The sequence below is a fragment of the Bufo gargarizans genome, chromosome 3, assembly GCF_014858855.1.
Source record: "Bufo gargarizans isolate SCDJY-AF-19 chromosome 3, ASM1485885v1, whole genome shotgun sequence".
In the NCBI taxonomy this organism is placed as follows: Eukaryota; Metazoa; Chordata; class Amphibia; order Anura; family Bufonidae; genus Bufo; species Bufo gargarizans.
In genome coordinates this window covers 148,453,055-148,471,862 of record NC_058082.1, presented here as the reverse complement: position 1 = coordinate 148,471,862, position 18,808 = coordinate 148,453,055, and the positions used below count along the sequence as shown (strand labels likewise).

General features: G+C 44.2%; 1 protein-coding gene across 1 annotated transcript in view; it reads left to right on the top strand.

Moving 5' to 3' along the window:
* LOC122931449 (zinc finger protein 420-like) overlaps positions 1 to 18,468 on the top strand; it is a 68,150-nt gene extending 49,682 nt beyond the window's left edge. Inside the window, exons 6-9 of the mRNA XM_044285521.1 lie at positions 10,011 to 10,065; positions 10,139 to 10,233; positions 12,075 to 12,177; positions 17,072 to 18,468. Coding sequence (XP_044141456.1) covers positions 10,011 to 10,065; positions 10,139 to 10,233; positions 12,075 to 12,177; positions 17,072 to 18,336 — 1,518 coding nt within the window. The 3' untranslated portion in view covers positions 18,337 to 18,468. The remainder of the gene's footprint in view (positions 1 to 10,010; positions 10,066 to 10,138; positions 10,234 to 12,074; positions 12,178 to 17,071) is intronic.
* The last annotated feature ends 340 nt before the right edge of the window (positions 18,469 to 18,808 follow it).

Genomic DNA, 18,808 nt, shown 5'->3' with positions numbered 1-18,808 from the left:
CTTATAATAACAGCTTTCATTAATGTCCTCGGTCCCTTTCCACTGCTTCCTTAAAAGGCCGTTGCTAGGGCTTGTCTGTCTTCCTTTTAGTATAAACAGAAGACAGAGGGGCGGTCCTTCACAGTGCATGGCTGCATTAGGCTTCAGAGTGAGGAGGCGTGTCTCTCAGTAATCCAATCTGATTGGTTGGCAGGAAGCTGCTGGCTACAGCAAGTATGTATGGGAAGCGAGGGAAAGCAGTTTTGGCCTCAGAGAACTGGCAGAGGAGCCATCTTGAAAAGGTCCTCATATTGTAAATGTTTAAACATCCGTAACTAAGGTAAACAGTGGTATGTGAAGAAACTAAAGATTGCTTTATGCATAATGATTCTGCAGCAGTAACATGTTAATATAGATTTTTTTGATAAAAACATGACAGTTTCCCTTTACGATAAGTTATTTTAAGCAAGATTCGCTGCTGGAAAGATCCAGGATTGTGTGACTGTGATGTAATTTGCAGGATGCTCAGGAGGGAATCAGGTGAAGTGGTTAGATAAGTCCTGGATGTGTGATTAGCACATGTCAATGTACCGCCCGAGCAATGCCTGGCATTACTCACAAAAGGAGGGAATTTGTGAGATAAGCCATTATGAACTCCATCTTGTCTTTCCACTTAACGGTTTCACATATAACCCTGTATGTCTTTAGCAACACTCACTGTAGAAAGATCACCCCGTGCATGTACTTCCCTTGCAATGTGTTATCTTGGTGTACTGCAGCAACCGGGCCGCAGGGGCAACATGTGAGGCTACGGTGGGCCGATGGGGGTAGTAGTTTATTTGCTCAGTTAGCAGAGCCTCCCTAGGCCGGTGTGCAGTGATGGAGAAGACAGCACTAAATCCTCTGGGGCACTCTCTATTGCAGGTAACACCAGCTAGATGGAAGTTGAGGTGCCCTTGATGGTAGTGGTTATGCTTGGGGTGCTTTGGTGGCTGGGCCCCTGTGTTCGTGATGCCAGCACCATAAGGTGCAAATGTTGAGGGCAGTAGAAAGGATGAGGAGTCAGTTGTAGTAGAAACTGTTGAACTTTTACTTAAATCAAATGTCTCAAGACATTTACAGTTCATCAATACAGTGCACTTATATAGCATAAAGGATGATTCAAAAATTAGTTTATCTGTAATCCTTACAACAGGTCTGGCAATCGTCAGTTGAGGAGTTTTCCTAATGCTGTTACTTTATAGGCAAGAAAAAAGTTCTCTTAGATAGTTCTACTTTAAGTCTAGTCTCTAGCACAAATATAATGGTTTCCTTACTTTTATATTGAGCAATCCAATAAGGGTGTTCTCCCTTGTGGCAGGCAACTCTCTGCTACATTATTTTATGTAGGATGCGAATAGATGTAATGACAATGCAAGCCTGAACTTAAGAAATACAATACATTAAATACATATGCAGAAATTTAAGGGGACCACTTATACACACATAAGTGTAACGCTGCAGTACCAAGGTCTTATACCAAAGTCTTATACCAAGGCCCTAGGCTTGATGCCAACTGGTATTAATGTAATCGGCAACCCGTTTAAAGATGTTTTTCTCTGAGTTTGTACAGACAGCAGCCTTTCTGTCCACACAACTCCCCTAAAACTTACGCACAGGCCTTAACCCCTTATGGACTGGGCTCATTTTCACCTTAAGGACCAGGCCATTTGTTGCAAATCTGACCAGTGTCACTTTATGTGTGAATAACTATAAAACGCTTTTTCTTATCCAGGCCATTCTGAGGTAGTTTTTTCGTCACATGTTGTACTTCTTGACACCGGTAAAATGGAGTCTAAAAAATTCATTTTTATTTTAAAAAAAATAACAAATTTACCAAAATTTTTGAAAAATTAGCAAATTTCCAAGTTTCAATTTCTCTACTTCTATAATACATAGTATTACCTCCAAAAAATAGTTATTCATTTACATTCCCCATATGTCTACTTCATGTTTGAATCATTTTGGGAATGCCATTGATTTCAGCAGGCACCCAGTTCCGATCACCGCCTGCCGCGCGGCGGCGATCGGAAATACACAGGGCGTACAGGTTCGACCTGTGTCCTTAAGTCCTAGGACATCAGGGCGTACCTGTACACTCTGTGTCCCCAACAGATTAATGTTATGCACACATATCCGAGCTGCTTGTATGCACATTTTTGCTTTATTCAGAACCGGGGTTAGATAGAAGGGGTTGATTTCGTCCACACCGACACCCAGGACCCCTGCCGATCAGTTGTTTAAGAAGGCAATGTAGCTCGAAGTAGCGCCGAAGCCCTCTCTTTGCCTATTAAGCACAGTGCTCTACATTGTATAGCGCCTGTGCTTGCTATCACAGCTCATCCCCATTCAATGGGGCTGAGCTGTTCCTAAGTAGTGTTGTGTAGTGTAGTGCTATGCAGCCAATAAACGTGCAGGTAAGTACTGCCATTCACTGTAATGCCGTAGCCATGTTGGCATTACAGTGATTGGCTGGACGAAACCCGTCATCGGGTGCTATATAGCACCCGATGACACGTGTTCAGCTTAGTATTAGACAGGGAGAGCTGGAGAGCAGAAGGGAGAGATAGTGTAGGGATTGAAATAGCAATATTTTAGTTTTATACTTGTTATAGACCCAAAAGTGCTTTTAAGGACTATTGTGTGTGGCAGCAATATATATTTTTAGCGCAACCTGCGCTAAATTGCTAAAACTTGTTAGAGACCCAAAAGTCATTTTAAGGACTATAGTTGTATCTGGCAGCAATATATAGTTTTAGCGCAACCTGCGCTAAATAGCTTGCAGTTGTTTGGCCGCTGCAGACAGCGACATTACCTGCGCTACATCTCCAGTATAACGTGTGCGCAGTCTAAAAATATCTGTGACATCCAGTGTACTTTTTCTGTAGACGGTGTCCGCTGCGGACAGTTACATTACCTGCGCTACATCTCCTATAAAACTTTTGCGTATCCGAAATATCAGTGACATTCAGTCAATTTTTTTTGCATTACCTGCGCTACTTCCCCTGTATAACGTTTGCCCATCCTTAATCAGTGACATTATACCTCCTGTATAACGTTTGTACATCCCAAATATCAATGGCATTCATTCAGTGTCATTTTTTATTAGGCGTTGGTGACAGTGACATTACTTGCTCTATACCTCCTGTATAACGTTTGTACATCCCAAATATCAATGGCATTCATTCAGTGTCATTTTTTATTAGGCGTTGGTGACAGTGACATTACTTGCTCTATACCTCCTGTTTAACGTGTGCGCATCCTAAATATCAGTGACATTAATTCAGTGGAATTTTTTATTAGGCGGTGGTGACAGCAACATTTTTTTTTTTTCCTTTTAAATGTATTTTATTCGTTGAAGTACAAAAATTCATGTTAATGTTACATTTGTGGCATTATAAAATCCATAAGTCCGTCAATCTGATTTGTAGACTCGATTAACAATAATTTCATACAGGCGTCCATAGTTATGAAAACATAAAAAATCAAGTGGGGATGTCACGTACTGGGGGAAAGGCAGGATCCACCCGGCGTCCGGAGCTTAATCGAGCGGATACACGAAACCTCCCCTTTGACGTAATATTATCTATAAGAGGCAGGGGTCAGAGGCCCGCAACCCAGACGGCCGCCAGGCAACAAGCGCGCACCACGCGCACTCACTTCCGAGCATGGGTGAGCACAATCGGCAGGATTAACAATCATGTGTCCAATCGTCTGATACACACATAGACCATGCGTACCGGGCTTACAGCAATCTTTGATCACAAACCTTTCATAGAACGAAAGAGGGGGTCCAGCAGTCTTCTATCACCATGGTAGAAACACCATTCGCATGTTTTACTGCCTCATCCCCATGTAGTTAAAAGTTAAATATTGATGCCCTGCATAGCCGTGCCTCACATATAGCCAAAACTGACTCCGTCCCATTAAGAGGACACGTAATAACACCCATACCACCCATGTGTCATATCACTGCTCGCAGTACAACCTCATATCTAACAGGAAGAACCTGTTAGATATCACACCTGACCCCCGCTTATAAACCGCACGATATTATGGAAAGATCAAAAAATTAACCATTATTTAGTGCCGGTGGGTCCTGCCATCCTCCAGCATTCCTAGAGATACTCCAATGCTCAAATGTAGCTTCACATATTTCAGAGTTACAATTCATATAGAAAAGAACAGACTAATAAGATCTTTCCCACCTTGCAGGAAAAAAAAAAAACACAGAAAAGGAAAAAGAAAAATCCAAACTAGTTAGCCGTGTCCCAGTCCTTCCACAATTTAGCCCACTTCAAGTAGGATCCTCTCTGTTTGTACAGAATCCTCTCGTAGCTTTTCACTTTCTCAACCAGTTACTACAATCTGGAGCGGAGGAGGAGAACCACAGTCTAGAGATGAGAAGCCTAGCTAGAAACATCACCTTAGTCAGCAGTCGGCGTTTTATGGGCTGGTAATTAACCTCTGATAGGTCTCCCAGGATCCATATCCTGGGGGACAAAGGAACGTCCATGTTAAGTTTACGAGCCAGGTTAGTCTGAACCAGTCTCCAGTACCTGCTCACCATTGGGCAGTCCCAGAACAGATGTAAATGATCTGCCTCGGGAGCACCACAGCGTGGGCAATCAGAGGAGGCTCTAATTCCTCTACTATATAGCCATATAGGTGTCACATATATTTTGTGCAAAATATTAAATTGTACAACAGTGTGGTTAAAATTGTGTGAAACAAACTTTAAACTTTCCCCTATATTCTCCCAATCTGGGGGGCCCACCTCTGAAAGTAAGGAAGACCTTAGAGAAAGAACATCCGAAAAAAAAAAATTAATTAAGTGTCTATAACAATGTGATACTTTAACCCTTGTGACAACTTTCCTACAAATTAAATCATGTAAAAATTCAGGAGAATCTATAGTCAACAAGTAGCTGTTAGAAGTGCTAGAAAGTGCTGACCTCAATTGAAAGTATGCATACTAAGCCACCTCACCTAGATTTGCCCTTTGCCTTAGCTCCATAAGGGACAGAATTTGTCCGCCGCTGACCACTTGATGTAGGTACTGTACATTTTTAGTCCTCCAATACTGGCAGCAACTCAAATCATCTAAATTCAAAAGCTTTGAGTTATGCCACAATGGGGTGCAAATGAGTGATGCCTTAACTCTACACCAACTCCTTATAGCCAGCCAAGTCTTTGTAACCATTCTGCAGAAAAGTGTATGTCTGATAAATAGTCAGAACAGTGACAGCGACATTACTCGCGCTATACCTCCTGTTTAATGTGTGAGCATCCTAAAAATATCTGTGACATTCTGTGTACTTTATTTGCTCCTACACAAAACCTCTTCCTTGTAATTTTTGGCAGCACTTGCACTTTATATACAAGTAAATATACAGGAAAGAATGTTTCCTAACAGTTTTTCCTCTAAATCGATTTTATCTTCGGTTTTGTGCGTATTATTGTCAGTCTGTAAATGTAAGCGGCGCACTACTCGGACAACATCGTTCCCAGCAGTGACCTGGAAGTCCAAGATGCGTCCAGACATCCTCCTCGTGCTGTTCCCGAACCATTTCGGTGGTGTTTCCATCAATTTCTGACCTTTTCCTATGAACCAGACACCCTCCCCTCTTCAGAGCAGGGGTGCCTGGTTTAATGCTCGGGTTCTTCCATTGACTTCCATTGTGCTCTGGTGATCGGTGGAGCACCCGAGCATCCCCTACCAATTCGGATGTTCTCTAGTGAACCCCAATCTGACCATTGTTACGATCTTCTGACTCAGATGTCCATAGGACAGGGTAGTTGTCAGAGACAGGGAACAATCCAGGTATGAGTGAACCGCGTTGTTCAGGCAGTTGGTATCTGTTTGCTGATGTGCATCAGGTGTAACAGTCCTACAGGCTCACCTGAGTCAGAGGACAGCTGTTTGGAGGTAGGAGTGGAGCCCAGTGGCAAGGACCGCAGGCAGGTAGTAGGTGCAGGAAGTTTGGCAGAGGCGTAGTCGGTAGGCAGGCGGTGGGTCAGGGCAGGCGACAGTAAGCGTGGTCAGACAATCCGGATGGCAACGGTGGTAGCAGTTCAGTAGGTAGGGACAAAGCAGAAGAGTAGTCGGTAGGCAATTCCTGGTCAGCAGTGGACTTCCAGTAGTAGCAAGAGCAGCAGATGAGGAGAAGCTTGATCAAGGCTCAGGAGCTCAATAATCAGCAAGCTAGAGTGCAAGGGGCTGGACTTATATAGGGAAGTACCAGGTGTGGGGAATCAAGGGTGATGAGCAAGGCTTGGCAAGACTGAGGTTACATAATAGGTTTCAGGGAGGAATGTCCAGAGAGGATGGTAGCCTAGTAAGCAGGGCTACTGCCTGGGATGTGGCTGGTCACGGGTTCGAATCCCGACATCAGGTTGGTGCAGCACTTAAAAAATGTGTTCCATCACTTTCAGCAAACTATTAGCTCCTGCTGATGCAGGTTCTGCTACTCTTTGCAGTGGTAGCACTGGCAGAGATGGCAACAGAGCGGTGGCAGAAATCAAATTTCTTTATGAACTTGAGCAAAGCTGCCAAATCAAATTTTTCAAAAGTTTGCTCATCTCTAACGCTGGGTTCAGACCTGAGCGTTCTGAAAGGAGCGCTCTGTATGCGCGATTGTACCGGCGTTTACAATCGCACATACAGAGACAAGCGAACGCCCATTGTCGCGCGTTCCCGAAAGTCTATGTACGGGAACGCGTGACAAGACGCCCCAAAGAAGCTCATGTACTTCTTGGGGCGTTGGGCGTTTTACAGCGGGATCGTACGCGCTGTAAAACGCCCAGGTGAGAACCATTCCCATAGGGAATCATTGGTTTCTCCTTGTTGAGCATTTTACAGCGCGTAGGAACGCGCTGTAAAACGCTCAGGTGTGAACCCAGCCTAATGGTATCATTTGGCTGGAGAGTGATTGAAACTATTGGACCATGGCAACTTATTGGATTTTTTTTTCTTTCCTCCTGGTGTCGCTCCCTATCACTGAACTCTTTTGGTATTTAGGTGTTGTACTGGTTCCTGACTCTGAAAGGGAGTCGATGGCCCTGTTTGTTTTAGTTAGTCTGGCCTACATATCCAGGCTATAGTATTTTACTAGCATTCTTGATTTATTTGGCAGACCAGCTACTGTTCTCCATCTGTTTAGGGTTTTTTATTTCTCCTAAAATGCAGTGCAGAGCTGTGTGTGTATAACGTACGGTGCAGAGCTGTGTGTGTATAATGTACGGTGCAGAGCTGTGTGTGTATAACGTACGGTGCAGAGCTGTGTGTGTATAACGTACGGTGCAGAGCTGTGTGTGTATAACGTGCAGAGCTGAGCACAGATGTGTTTGTCTCAGGCTCCTAATGCACACACATCTCTATTACCTGCTAATGAGGAACCACAGCCTGGAGCCTGACTCCTCCCACACACAATCACATGGCTGTGACATCATGAAAGGTCCTTTAGCACACTAACATTTCTCCTCTCCCATACATGCAGTGTCCAGCGGTGCAGGTGGAGGTATGTGTGCAGTCACTGCCATTTTCTGTCAGGATTACTGGGGAAGAGGGGTCATTAACCCTTTCACTGCGAGCTTTGGTCTTATCTGTACAAGAGGCAGCAACATCTTCTCCTGACTAGTGAGCTCAGTAACCTTCCATTACTGGGTCAGGAATTTCACCGTCACTCATTGGCCAGGTGATGTGTCAGAATTTCCATTCAGCCCCCTCTTAGATACCTATCAGAAGTGACCTCCAGGATCCGGAGTGAGAGGACAGAGCAGGACACTGGAGGCTCCTGTGGTAAGTGATGGGACGGCGGCCGGATACTGGTACTGGAAAGACTTTTCTCCTGCTCTGCAGCCATTATTTATCTGCTGTATAGTAGAAGGACTTCTATCCTGTGTGATGGAATCATAGAAGGGGCCCCTGCTCCTCTCCTGCCTCCTCCACCATCATAGTGCTAGTCCCCAGGCTCCTGTCCTGTCTCCTCCACCATCATAGTGCTGGTCCCTGACCTCCTGTGTTCTGTCTCCTCTACCATCGTAGTGCTGGTCCCCGGCCTCCTGTGTCCTGTCTCCTCCACCATCATAGTGCTGATCCCCGACCTCCTGTGTCCTGTCTCCTCTACCATCATAGTGCTGGTCCCCGACCTCCTGTGTCCTGTCTCCTCCACCATCATAGTGCTGGTCCCTGACCTCCTGTGTCCTGTCTCCTCCTCCATTATAGTGCTGGTCCCCGACCTCCTGTGTCCTGTCTCCTCCACCATCATAGTGCTGGTCTCTGACCTCCTGTGTGCTGTCTCCTCCACCATCATAGTGCTGGTCCCCGACCTCCTGTGTCCTGTCTCCTCCACCATCATAGTGCTGATCCCCGACCTCCTGTGTCCTGTCTCCTCCATCATCATAGTGCTGGTCCCCGGCCTCCTGTGTCCTGTCTCCTCCACCATCATAGTGCTGGTCCCTGACCTCCTGTGTCCTGCCTCCTCCACCATCATAGTGCTGGTCCCTGACCTCCTGTGTTCTGTCTCCTCTACCATCATAGTGCTGGTCCCCGGCCTCCTGTGTCCTGCCTCCTCCACCATCATAGTGCTGGTCCCCGGCCTCCTGTGTCCTGTCTCCTCCACCATGATAGTGCTGGTCCCTGACCTCCTGTGTCCTGCCTCCTCCACCATCATAGTGCTGGTCCCTGAACTCCTGTGTCCTGTCTCCTCCTCCATCATAGTGCTGGTCCCCGACCTCCTGTGTCCTGTCTCCTCCACCATCATAGTGCTGGTCCCTGGCCTCCTGTGTCCTGTCTCCTCCACCATCATAGTGCTGGTCCCCGGCCACCTGTGTCCTGACTCCTCCACCATTATAGTGCTGGTCCCCGGCCTCCTGTGTCCTGTCTCCTCCACCATCATAGTTCTGGTCTTCAGCCTCCTGTGTCGTGCTTCCTCCACCATCATAGTGCTGGTCCCCGGCCTCCTGTGGCCTGACTCATCCACCATTATAGTGCGGTCCCCGGCCTCCTGGGTCCTGCATCGTCCACCATCATAGTGCTAGTCCCTGGCCTCCAGTGTCCTGTCTCCTCCACCATCATAGTGCTAGTCCCCGGCCTCCTGTGTCCTGTCTCCTCCACCATCATAGTGCTTGTCCCCGGCCTCCTGTGTCCTGTCTCCTCCACCATCATAGTGCTAGTCCCTGACCTCCTGTGTCCTGTCTCCTCCACCATCATAGTGCTTGTCCCCGGCCTCCTGTGTCCTGCCTCCTCCACCATCATAGTGCTGGTCCCCAGATATAAACGGAGAGAACACAACATCTACACTTTATTACCCTCTCCAATGTCTCCTCTTATTATCCCCACTTATTGTATTTTACATGGGATTTTCTATCATTTTACATTGTCTCATCTTCTCTCCATTCAGGTTCCTACAATATAGGATCCGCTCAGTGGATATCTTCTATATAAGATCCTTCTCATGATTGACCCATCAAGGATGGATAGGGACAGGGACAAGATGGCAGAGAGTATAATAAATCTCACCCTAGAGATCCTCTTACGGCTTACTGGAGAGGTGAGAGATTCTGATGATGTCACATTTCATCATCTTATCTATTTTACTAACAGATGGACATGACTAAATGTATGGATTGATATTTATTACTGTGTCTCTCCATAACCAGGACTATACAGTAGTGAAGAAGACCTCTAGTGAGTGCTGTCAGGACCCTGTGTCTAAAGGCTGGGTAAGAACCCTTAGCCCAATCACAGGGCCTCCACTTCACCCCCTGATACATGAGGAACTTAATAGAGAGAAGATCCTAGAACTCACCAACAAGATAATTGAGCTGCTGACTGGAGAGGTCAGTGGTGGGAATGCTGGGACATTATACAGGAACAGTATGAAGGGATCTGAGTGACAACCATATCATTGTGTTGTCAGGTTCCTATAAGGTGTCAGGATGTCACTGTCTATTTCTCCATGGAGGAGTGGGAGTATTTAGAAGGACACAAAGATCTGTACAAGGACATTATGATGGAGGATCACCGGCCTCTCACATCACCAGGTAATAGTCATGACTAAATCCACATTATCTGTATGTAAGGAATGAATTCAGTCACTGGATGTGTTTCCTACAGGTAAGGAAGAGAGAAGAACACAGGACAGGTGTCCCAGTCCTCTACTTCCACAATATGGTTCAGAAGAACATCACAATGTCCCACAGGATGATCAGGTAGATGGAGATAAGCTCTCATGAAATGTTCCCTATGATCTGTAGAAGGTTGTGAAGATCTTGTGTTCAGTCTTGTTTTAGCCACCAGTATGTTTTATCCTTGTATAATGAGATGGCAGGATCACAGCTGACCATAGGTATTACATGCTCTCTGGTTCTTCTCACAATTTTCTGCCAAAAGAGATTGTAACCGTCATTTAACTTTGTAAATGTTCTCCTTCACAGAATAATAGTGTACCTGTCAATTTTTCTTCACTTCAGTCTCCATGCTCCGACTGTGCTCCATTGTTTACAACCCAAACTTCTGGGTTGCAGGCGTAGATGAGCTGCAGCCACAACACTTCCCATACTGCTGTGTACTGTAAGAACAGCCAGAAATGGAAATGCTTACTGCACCCTGTCCTGGGATGACTTCACGACCATTTGGTTGAGGTTACTGATAGAGGGCATCATGCAAGGCCTTGTCATAATGTCAGTGGAAATACGGTGTCCACAGAGGCCGCAGTCACGTTACCACTCTTACGATTTTTGGAGAGAGAGAGAAAGAAAAATAGCGCAAGCACATTAGTATGTTGCAGGGCCTGACAGGGGAAGAGAAAAATGTATTCCCAGATGTCACCTTTAAGATGGCCTCCTCTTCAAACAGCTGATCGGCGGGGGTGCCAGGATTCAGACCCCTGCCGATCCGAAATCAGTCTGTCCTTTGTGGCTGACTTCCTGTGAATGACAAGATTACAGCATCATTTATCAGATGTCTCTTGAGAGTTCCCTCCCCACCAACTACTCCTCCTTGTCTTCTATATGTCCCTAAACATAATATGCTGCTGAAGATATCATCTCTACATTATCCAATAAACTGGGAAAGCAAAGGTTTACACGATGAGTCCAGGAAATAATTATCTTTTGAGTCTCCTAATTCACACCAACTGTCTATACTATCTACGGGTGCTGATTCTTAAGTGAATTTCTATGGGATACAGCTTCACACTGCTCTCTTCTCGAACCTGATTAAAAAAGCTATAAAGGAGAAACCCATCACAAGCAGGAGACAGGGAAGACAGGCCGAAGCTGCATTACATAGGAATATACTAAGACTCTGCAGTTTCCGTTAAGAAACATCAGTTCTATCACTTGATGCTGTTAGGAAAGACTCAGAACAGAGGAAGTGAAGTAAGAGGTCATTCCAATCGCTTTGTCTTTGGAGAGGCCGGATGGAAAATTTAGGCTGCATTAGGAGAAACGTATCAGAATCATGCCATAAGTTATACTTAATCTAAAGCAAATATGTACAAGGCATGCATATTGGCTTCTATACTCTATACATATAGCTCCTCAGACACCTCACATGTTCTGATCACACACTACCACCGGCACCAAACTCTACCTTTTTATCACTTGACCTGACCTTTCCTAAACAGTCTTCTGGCATTACCCCCAGTGCCACAGGGCTTATTACCATATCACCATTGGCCAAATCATCATCGGTCTCAGCTGTCCTCTGGCATCTCCTCCTTTCATAACGTACCGTGGCAACCCCACCGTGGATATAGATTGGCCACCAAGGGCTAACAGATGCACAAACAATGTACCATTATATACACACACAATTTAACATTACAAATGGAATGTAAGGACTACTCCCCCCTCTGCTTTGCAAACTTCTAGTTAGAATAATAAAGCAATCAGATTGGATTTATACAGGAGACCTGCAGATATTTGGGTTAGATAACTCCTGCTGTTTGGTCATTTTTTGATCATCTAATTACTGATCTTCTCTGGTCATATAAAGCCTTCCACACGACTTCAACCGTCTGATGACTTCTACAATGTTTCTTTCACAGCTTGTGAGTCCGGGTGAAGATCTGAACAATATTAATCCTACAGAGACTTATGTGAGGGGCGATGAGCAGAATATAGAGGACATTCCTACAGATAACCGCCCAGGTGAGTAGTGACCACTAAGTAAAGCAGAGAAGACTCATAGATTCTACTCCTTCATCTAAATAGTAGATCATAATTAAAAGGTAACAAACCTTATGTCAAGTGAGAAAGACAAACATCACCTCCCAGATTATGTTGGATGTCAGGGTCCCAGCAATTTAATTCTCAAATTGGTAAGGAGGTTTGTCCATGAGGTTAGTTCTTCTAAAGGCAGCTCAACAGGTGGATGTGCCAGATATGAACTTAGAAAATAAGAAAAGCTAATGTGTCTCCCAGTATTCTGCTTCTCTTCTGGTACAAGAAAAACTGTGTGTGGACCTATTTCCTGTAAGGAACTGTCCTTTAGTGCAGTACAGTATATGGGGGCACTGAGGAGCAGACATATTATTAGGGGTAACAGTAAGATTAACCCTTTTAAAGAAGGCAGCACAAGTGGGATGAAAAGAGTATGGAAGTGACGGGAAAGCCTGGAGCTAAAGATGTCTGTGAAACAAACTGTACAGACATGAGAATGGAAGCTGGAAGAAGTAGTCATGATGGCCTGGGCCAAATGAGAAGATGGGGAAAGCAAACAACCTCAGTCCGAGAAGGCATGACCTGTGAGTCACTGGATAGAATTAGCCGGATAGAACTGCCCACTATTTTGTGACTCTGTGCATTCAGCAGTTAGATGATATTCTGCAGACTGCCTGTTTGTTATGTGACCATTGTAATCGCTCACAGTGTGGGGGTAATTTCGGTATTTATGTATTATTATAATTTTTTTATTCAGTCACTGTTTGCTGATATTATTTAACAGGATAGGTCATTAACCCCATAAGTACCAGGCCCATTTTTGGTTTTACATTTTAGTTTTTTCCTCCCCACGTTCCAAAAGCCATAACTTTTTTAATTTTCCATTCATATAGCCATATAAGGGCTTATTTTTGGTGGGATAAATTTTATTTTTTAAGAGTACAATTATTTAATTTACCATGTCTGTTACGGGAAAATGGGAAAAAAAAATCTCTCTGGGGTTAAATAAAAAAAAAAAAAAATTTCCTCCAAGGTTTTTGGGGTTTTTACATCATGGCGTTCATGGTGTGCGAAAAATGACATGACGTCATTATTCTGCGTCTCAATACAAATGTGGCAATACCAAACTTGGATAGTTTTAATACAAATTTTCTGACAGCCATAACTTTTTTATATTTCGGTCTAGAGAACTGTATGAAGGCTTATTTTTGCGGAACAAATTGTATTTTTCATTGGTACCATTTTTTTGTAGTATGTATGACTTATTGATCTCTGTTTTTGATCTCTGAATTTTTTTCGGTTGGAAAAGGTGACAAAAAAAGGGCAAATTGTGTATTTTTTTTTTTTCTGTTATGGTATTCACCGCACAGGAATTAAACAAAAATATATATTTTAATAACTCAGACATTTTCAGACTTGGCGACACTTGATATATTGAATATATAATTATATGTAAAATTGGGAAAGATGGGTGATTTAAACTTTTAATTAGTGTTGAGCAAACTGAAGCATTCGAAGCAGAATTCATTCCGCAGTTTAGGAAAACTTTGATTCACAATGAAGCCAAATTTCCTCACACTTCGTGGTAATGAATCCGTTTTTCCTAAACTGGCGGCTGCATGTGATATAAACGGAAAGTAAGAAGCCCGGGAATCCATAATGCGGTGCAGACAGCCAGTGGGTTGCCCGCACCTGGGGCAAGCAAAGTAGTGTGCCCTTCCCCCTAACCTGTGGCCACGCCCCTTTTTACAGATAATGTAGTAGATATCACTTGCAGTTATACGTACACCACAGATAACACAGTGATAACTCTCTGAGTACAGATAATGTAGTAGATGGGTGTGAGCCCCAAGAATTCAGAACACGGACAGCGTGACCTGAAGTCTGGGGCCGGTCTGCTACAGTGTGGCCCAAATTCTATATCCACCCTCCCATCACTGCAGAACATACAGGGTAATACTGCGCCTCTTACATCCAGTGATGTCTCCTTTGATGTAGATGTTCTCTTTCCTCATCTTCTCCTTTCAGACCAGACCATAATTTTTCAGCCATTTCTCTTCAGACCATCATTTTTCAGCCAAACATAACCTTCTCTGCTAGAGCACACATGGTAGTAATAGTGCCCCCCAACTTGTCCCCACTGTGCCCCAGAAGTAATAATGCTCCCATAAAGCCCATACTAGTAATCATGTTCCCCATAGATCCCCAGTAGTAATAATTCTCCTTATAATGTGACAGTACAAAAATTGCCTCCTTATGTGTGCTAGTGAAAAAAATACCCCTTTTCATGCCCCCAGTTGAGCTAATGTCCCTATAGTCCCCCCATAATGTATGCCAGTATAAAATACCCCTATATAGTGCCCCCAGTAAATGCCCCCATAGTGCTTTTCTCCCTCTTCCTCCTATTGCCCCCCCATAATGTACCAGTATAAAATGCCCCATATATAGTGCCCCAGTAGATGCCCTCAGTGTCCCCCATAATTTTCAAGTATAAAATACCCCTTCTTAGTGCCCCCATAGATGACCCCATCTCCCGCTTCCCCATATTACCCACCATAATGTGTCCCAGTATAAAATTCCCCTATACAGAGCCCTCCATATAAAATACCCCTTCTTTGTGGCCTCAGTAGATGCCCCCATAGTGCCACCCAATAATGTGCTAGTAAGAAGTGCCCCCATAGTGCCACCCAATAATGAGCCAGTAAAAAGTGCCCCCCCAATAATGTGTCAATACGAATTGCTCCCATAGGTGCCCCCCAATAATGTGCCAGTAAGAAGTGCCCCCCCAATAATGTGCCAGTAACAAGTGCCCCCATCCACGTGCCAATAACAAGTGCCCACTCATAGATGCTCCCCAATCATGTGCCAGTAAGAAGTGCCCCACCAATCATGTGCCAGTAAGAAGTGCCCCCATAGCGCTCCTCTCCGTACTGTACCATATAAAAAAAAATAAACACTTATATACTTACCTCCATCAGGCTATCAGCGATGCGTTGCAGGCCTCTCCCAGCCTGTGTCCTGTGCTGTACGGCTCAGGCAGTGTGATGCACTAGGCCTGCAGCCTATCAGAGGAACAGGGAAGGGAGACTCCTCTCCCTCCCCTGCCCCGCTGCAGTACAGGCCTGAGGATGGCGATACAGATGAATATGGAGATGAGCGCTTCCACATTGGAAGCGGTCATCTCCCTGTGCCCTGCTGCTTCCCTCCACTTGTCACCAGGGCCGCGCCGCCTGAGGCAATTCCCTCACATGCCTAATTAGCGGTGCGGCCCTGCTGGCGCCCCATACAGTTCTGGGCCCAGGGCAACGCCCCCCTCCCCCACGCTACGCCACTGCAGACAGCCAATCTGCAGGTAGGCATCCCCTGTGATGTCACAGCCCTATAAAATCAGGATAGGCCATTAATATCACATCTGTGAGGTCTGATACCCTACACCTCCTGCCGACTAGCCAGTTATCTCCGGTAGTGAAACCACACAGTTCTGTTCATTGCGTAGAGGATGTGTCTTGTAATTGCTGCTAAGCTTTCATTGAAGTGAATGGGAGCACCGATACATACAGTCCCATCCAATATACAGTCCCATGTAAATAGCATCACTCCCCTCCCTTCAGTCCCTCCAACATACAGTCCCATGTAAATAGCATCACTCCCCTCCATTCAGCCCCTTCAATATACAGTCCTATGTAAATAACATCACTCTCCTCCCATCAGCCCCTCCATCATATAGTCCCATGTAACTTCCCTCCACATGCAAATAACACCCCTCCCTTCAACCCTAACATAAGAAGGTGGTGTAAGAGAGGAGAACTACAACTCCCAGAATTCCTCTGGCTCTCACACTAAATCTATCCCTTCACTTACCTCTCCTCTTGTCAGAGACCTCACCACAGCTTCTTTTCCACTAGTTCTGCTCTTCACTGCTGAGATTCCCCCCTCTCCTGCATCGGTCACATTAGCAGATGTTTAGCCAAAGCCAGGAGTGGATTAGGAAGGAAGGAATTTAAAGGGTACATGCGCAGACAAAATCAAATATTAAAGGGAAACCTAATCAACAATTTAAACGAGCTTAAAATTTTTTGAGCTGAATCAGTCTTTTTTCTCCGGCCTGTGCTGTCCCCAGCAGCAGGCCCAGTATATTGTTTTTATTGAACCTGCTGCGATGAGTAAGAGAGCACATGGGGATCATACCCCAGCCTATGCGCTCTTCCCGGCTTAGCAGGCAAGATGACATCACCACCTGGTGCTGGGGAGTGCCCTGTTCATTTGGGGAATGAGGCTAGGTATTACTTTTTAAACATTTTTTATTTACATTACAGGGGCTACACTAATATAAGGGATCATAATTACAATGTATGGGCACTAAGGGGGCATAACATGTGTGGGGGCACAAAGGAGGAATAAGTACCGCGTGGGGGCAGCAGTACTGTAAGTGGGCACAACTAATGTGTGGGGCACTAAGAGAGCGTAACCACTGTGTTTGGGCACCAAGGAGAAAAAACTACTGTGTGGGGCAAACAGTGCCCAGGTGGCATTTTATAAACTCTTGACTACTCCTCTTGTCCATCCCTAGTATTTTATTTTCATATTTTTTACATCACTGAGTCGGTGGGGGGTTGTACAGCAAGTGTAGAGCCATAGGGGGGGAGGGGGGAGTGTTAAAAAAAATTGCTGTGGGGCCTAGCCTTTTCTAGTTACACCTGAGTCTACTAGTAGTCTACTGTGATCTGTTTTGCCACCACTGTTTTAGTCAGTTTATACTACAATTTTGCTTCATCACTTGTAATTTGTATGGAGTTTGATTTATATCAAAATGTTATAAAATATCAATAGAATTTTATGGTATATTATTCATTAGTAATAAAATGTCTTGTATTCTTGGCAGATGACAGTACAAGGAACTCAGAGGAACATCTGATATCTTCTGATTTTAAAGTAGATGATTGTGGTGTCACAAGAGATACATATGAAGAACATATCAATATTCAAGATATACCCTCATCCATTCAAAGCAAATATTTAGCATCTAATCCCTTTAAACATGCTAGATTTTCTGATTCATCACAGACTGTAACAAAAATGAACAGAAGAGATGAACATCAAACAGCTCATATAAGAGAGAAACAATTTTCTTGTTCAGAATGTGGGAGATGTTTTAACCAGAAATCAGATCTTGGTAGACATCAGAGAATTCACACAGGGGAGAAGCCATTTTCATGTTCAGAATGTGGAAAATGTTTTCATCGGAAATCATATCTTGTTGCACATCTGAGAATTCACACAGGGGAAAAGCCATTTTCATGTTCAGAATGCGGAAAATTGTTTACCCAGAAGTCATCTCTTATTATGCATCAGAAAAACCACACAGGGGAGAAGTCATATTCGTGTTTAGAATGTGGAAAATGTTTTCAACGGAAATCCCATCTTGTTACACATCAGAAAATTCACACAGGGCAAAAGCCATTTTTGTGTTCAGAATGTGGGAAATGTTTTGCTTTAAAAAGATATCTTTTTAGGCATCGGAAAATTCACACAGGAGAAAAGCCATATTCATGCTCTGAATGTGGGAAATGTTTTGCTGTAAAAGAAAATCTCGTTGGGCATCAGACAATTCATACTGGAAACAAGCCATATTTATGTTCAGAATGTGGGAAATGTTTTGCGGCTAGAAAAGAACTTGTTAAGCATCAGAGAATTCACACAGGAGAAAAGCCATATTCATGTTCTGAATGTTGGAAACGTTTTTCTGTTAAAAACGATCTTGTTGGGCATCAGAGAGTTCACACAGGGGAGAAGCCATATTCATGTTCAGAATGTGGGAAATGCTTTGCCCTCAAAGGCAATCTTCTTGTACATCAACGAAATCACACAGGAGCGAAGCCGCTTTTATGTTCAGAATGTGGGAAAGGTTTTAACCATAAATCAGATCTTGTTGTACATCAGAGAATTCACACAGTGGAGAAGCCATTTTCCTGTTCAGAGTGTGGAAGATGTTTTAACCATAAATCAGCTCTTGTTAGACATCAGAGAACTCACACAGGAGAGAAGTCGTTTTCATGTTCAGTATGTAGGAAAAGTTTTAACTATAGATCAGCTCTTGTTAGACATCAGAAAATTCACACAAGAGAGAAACCATTTTCCTGTTCATAGTGACCATCAAAAAAAATCACACAGGGGAGCCATATTCATGCTCAGAATGTGGGGAGAAGGTGTTTTAAGTTCAGAATGTGGGAAATGTATTACTGGGGAAAAAATTATTTTCCCTACAGAAGAAAAAGTATGTGAACCCTTTGGAATGATATGGATTTCTGCACAAATTTGTCATAAAATGTGATCTGATCTTCATCTAAGTCACAACAATAGACAATCACAGTCTGCTTAAACTAATAACATACAAATAATTAAATGTTACCATGTTTTTATTGAACACACCATGTAAGCATTCACAGTGAAGGTGGAAAAAGTATGTGAACCCCTAGACTAATGACATCTCCAAGAGCTAATTGGAGTGAGGTGTCAGCTAACTGGAGTCCATTCAATGAGATGAGATTGGTGGTGTTGGTTACAGCTCCCCTGCCCTATAAAAAAACCACACACCAGTTGTGGGTTTGCTTTTCACAAG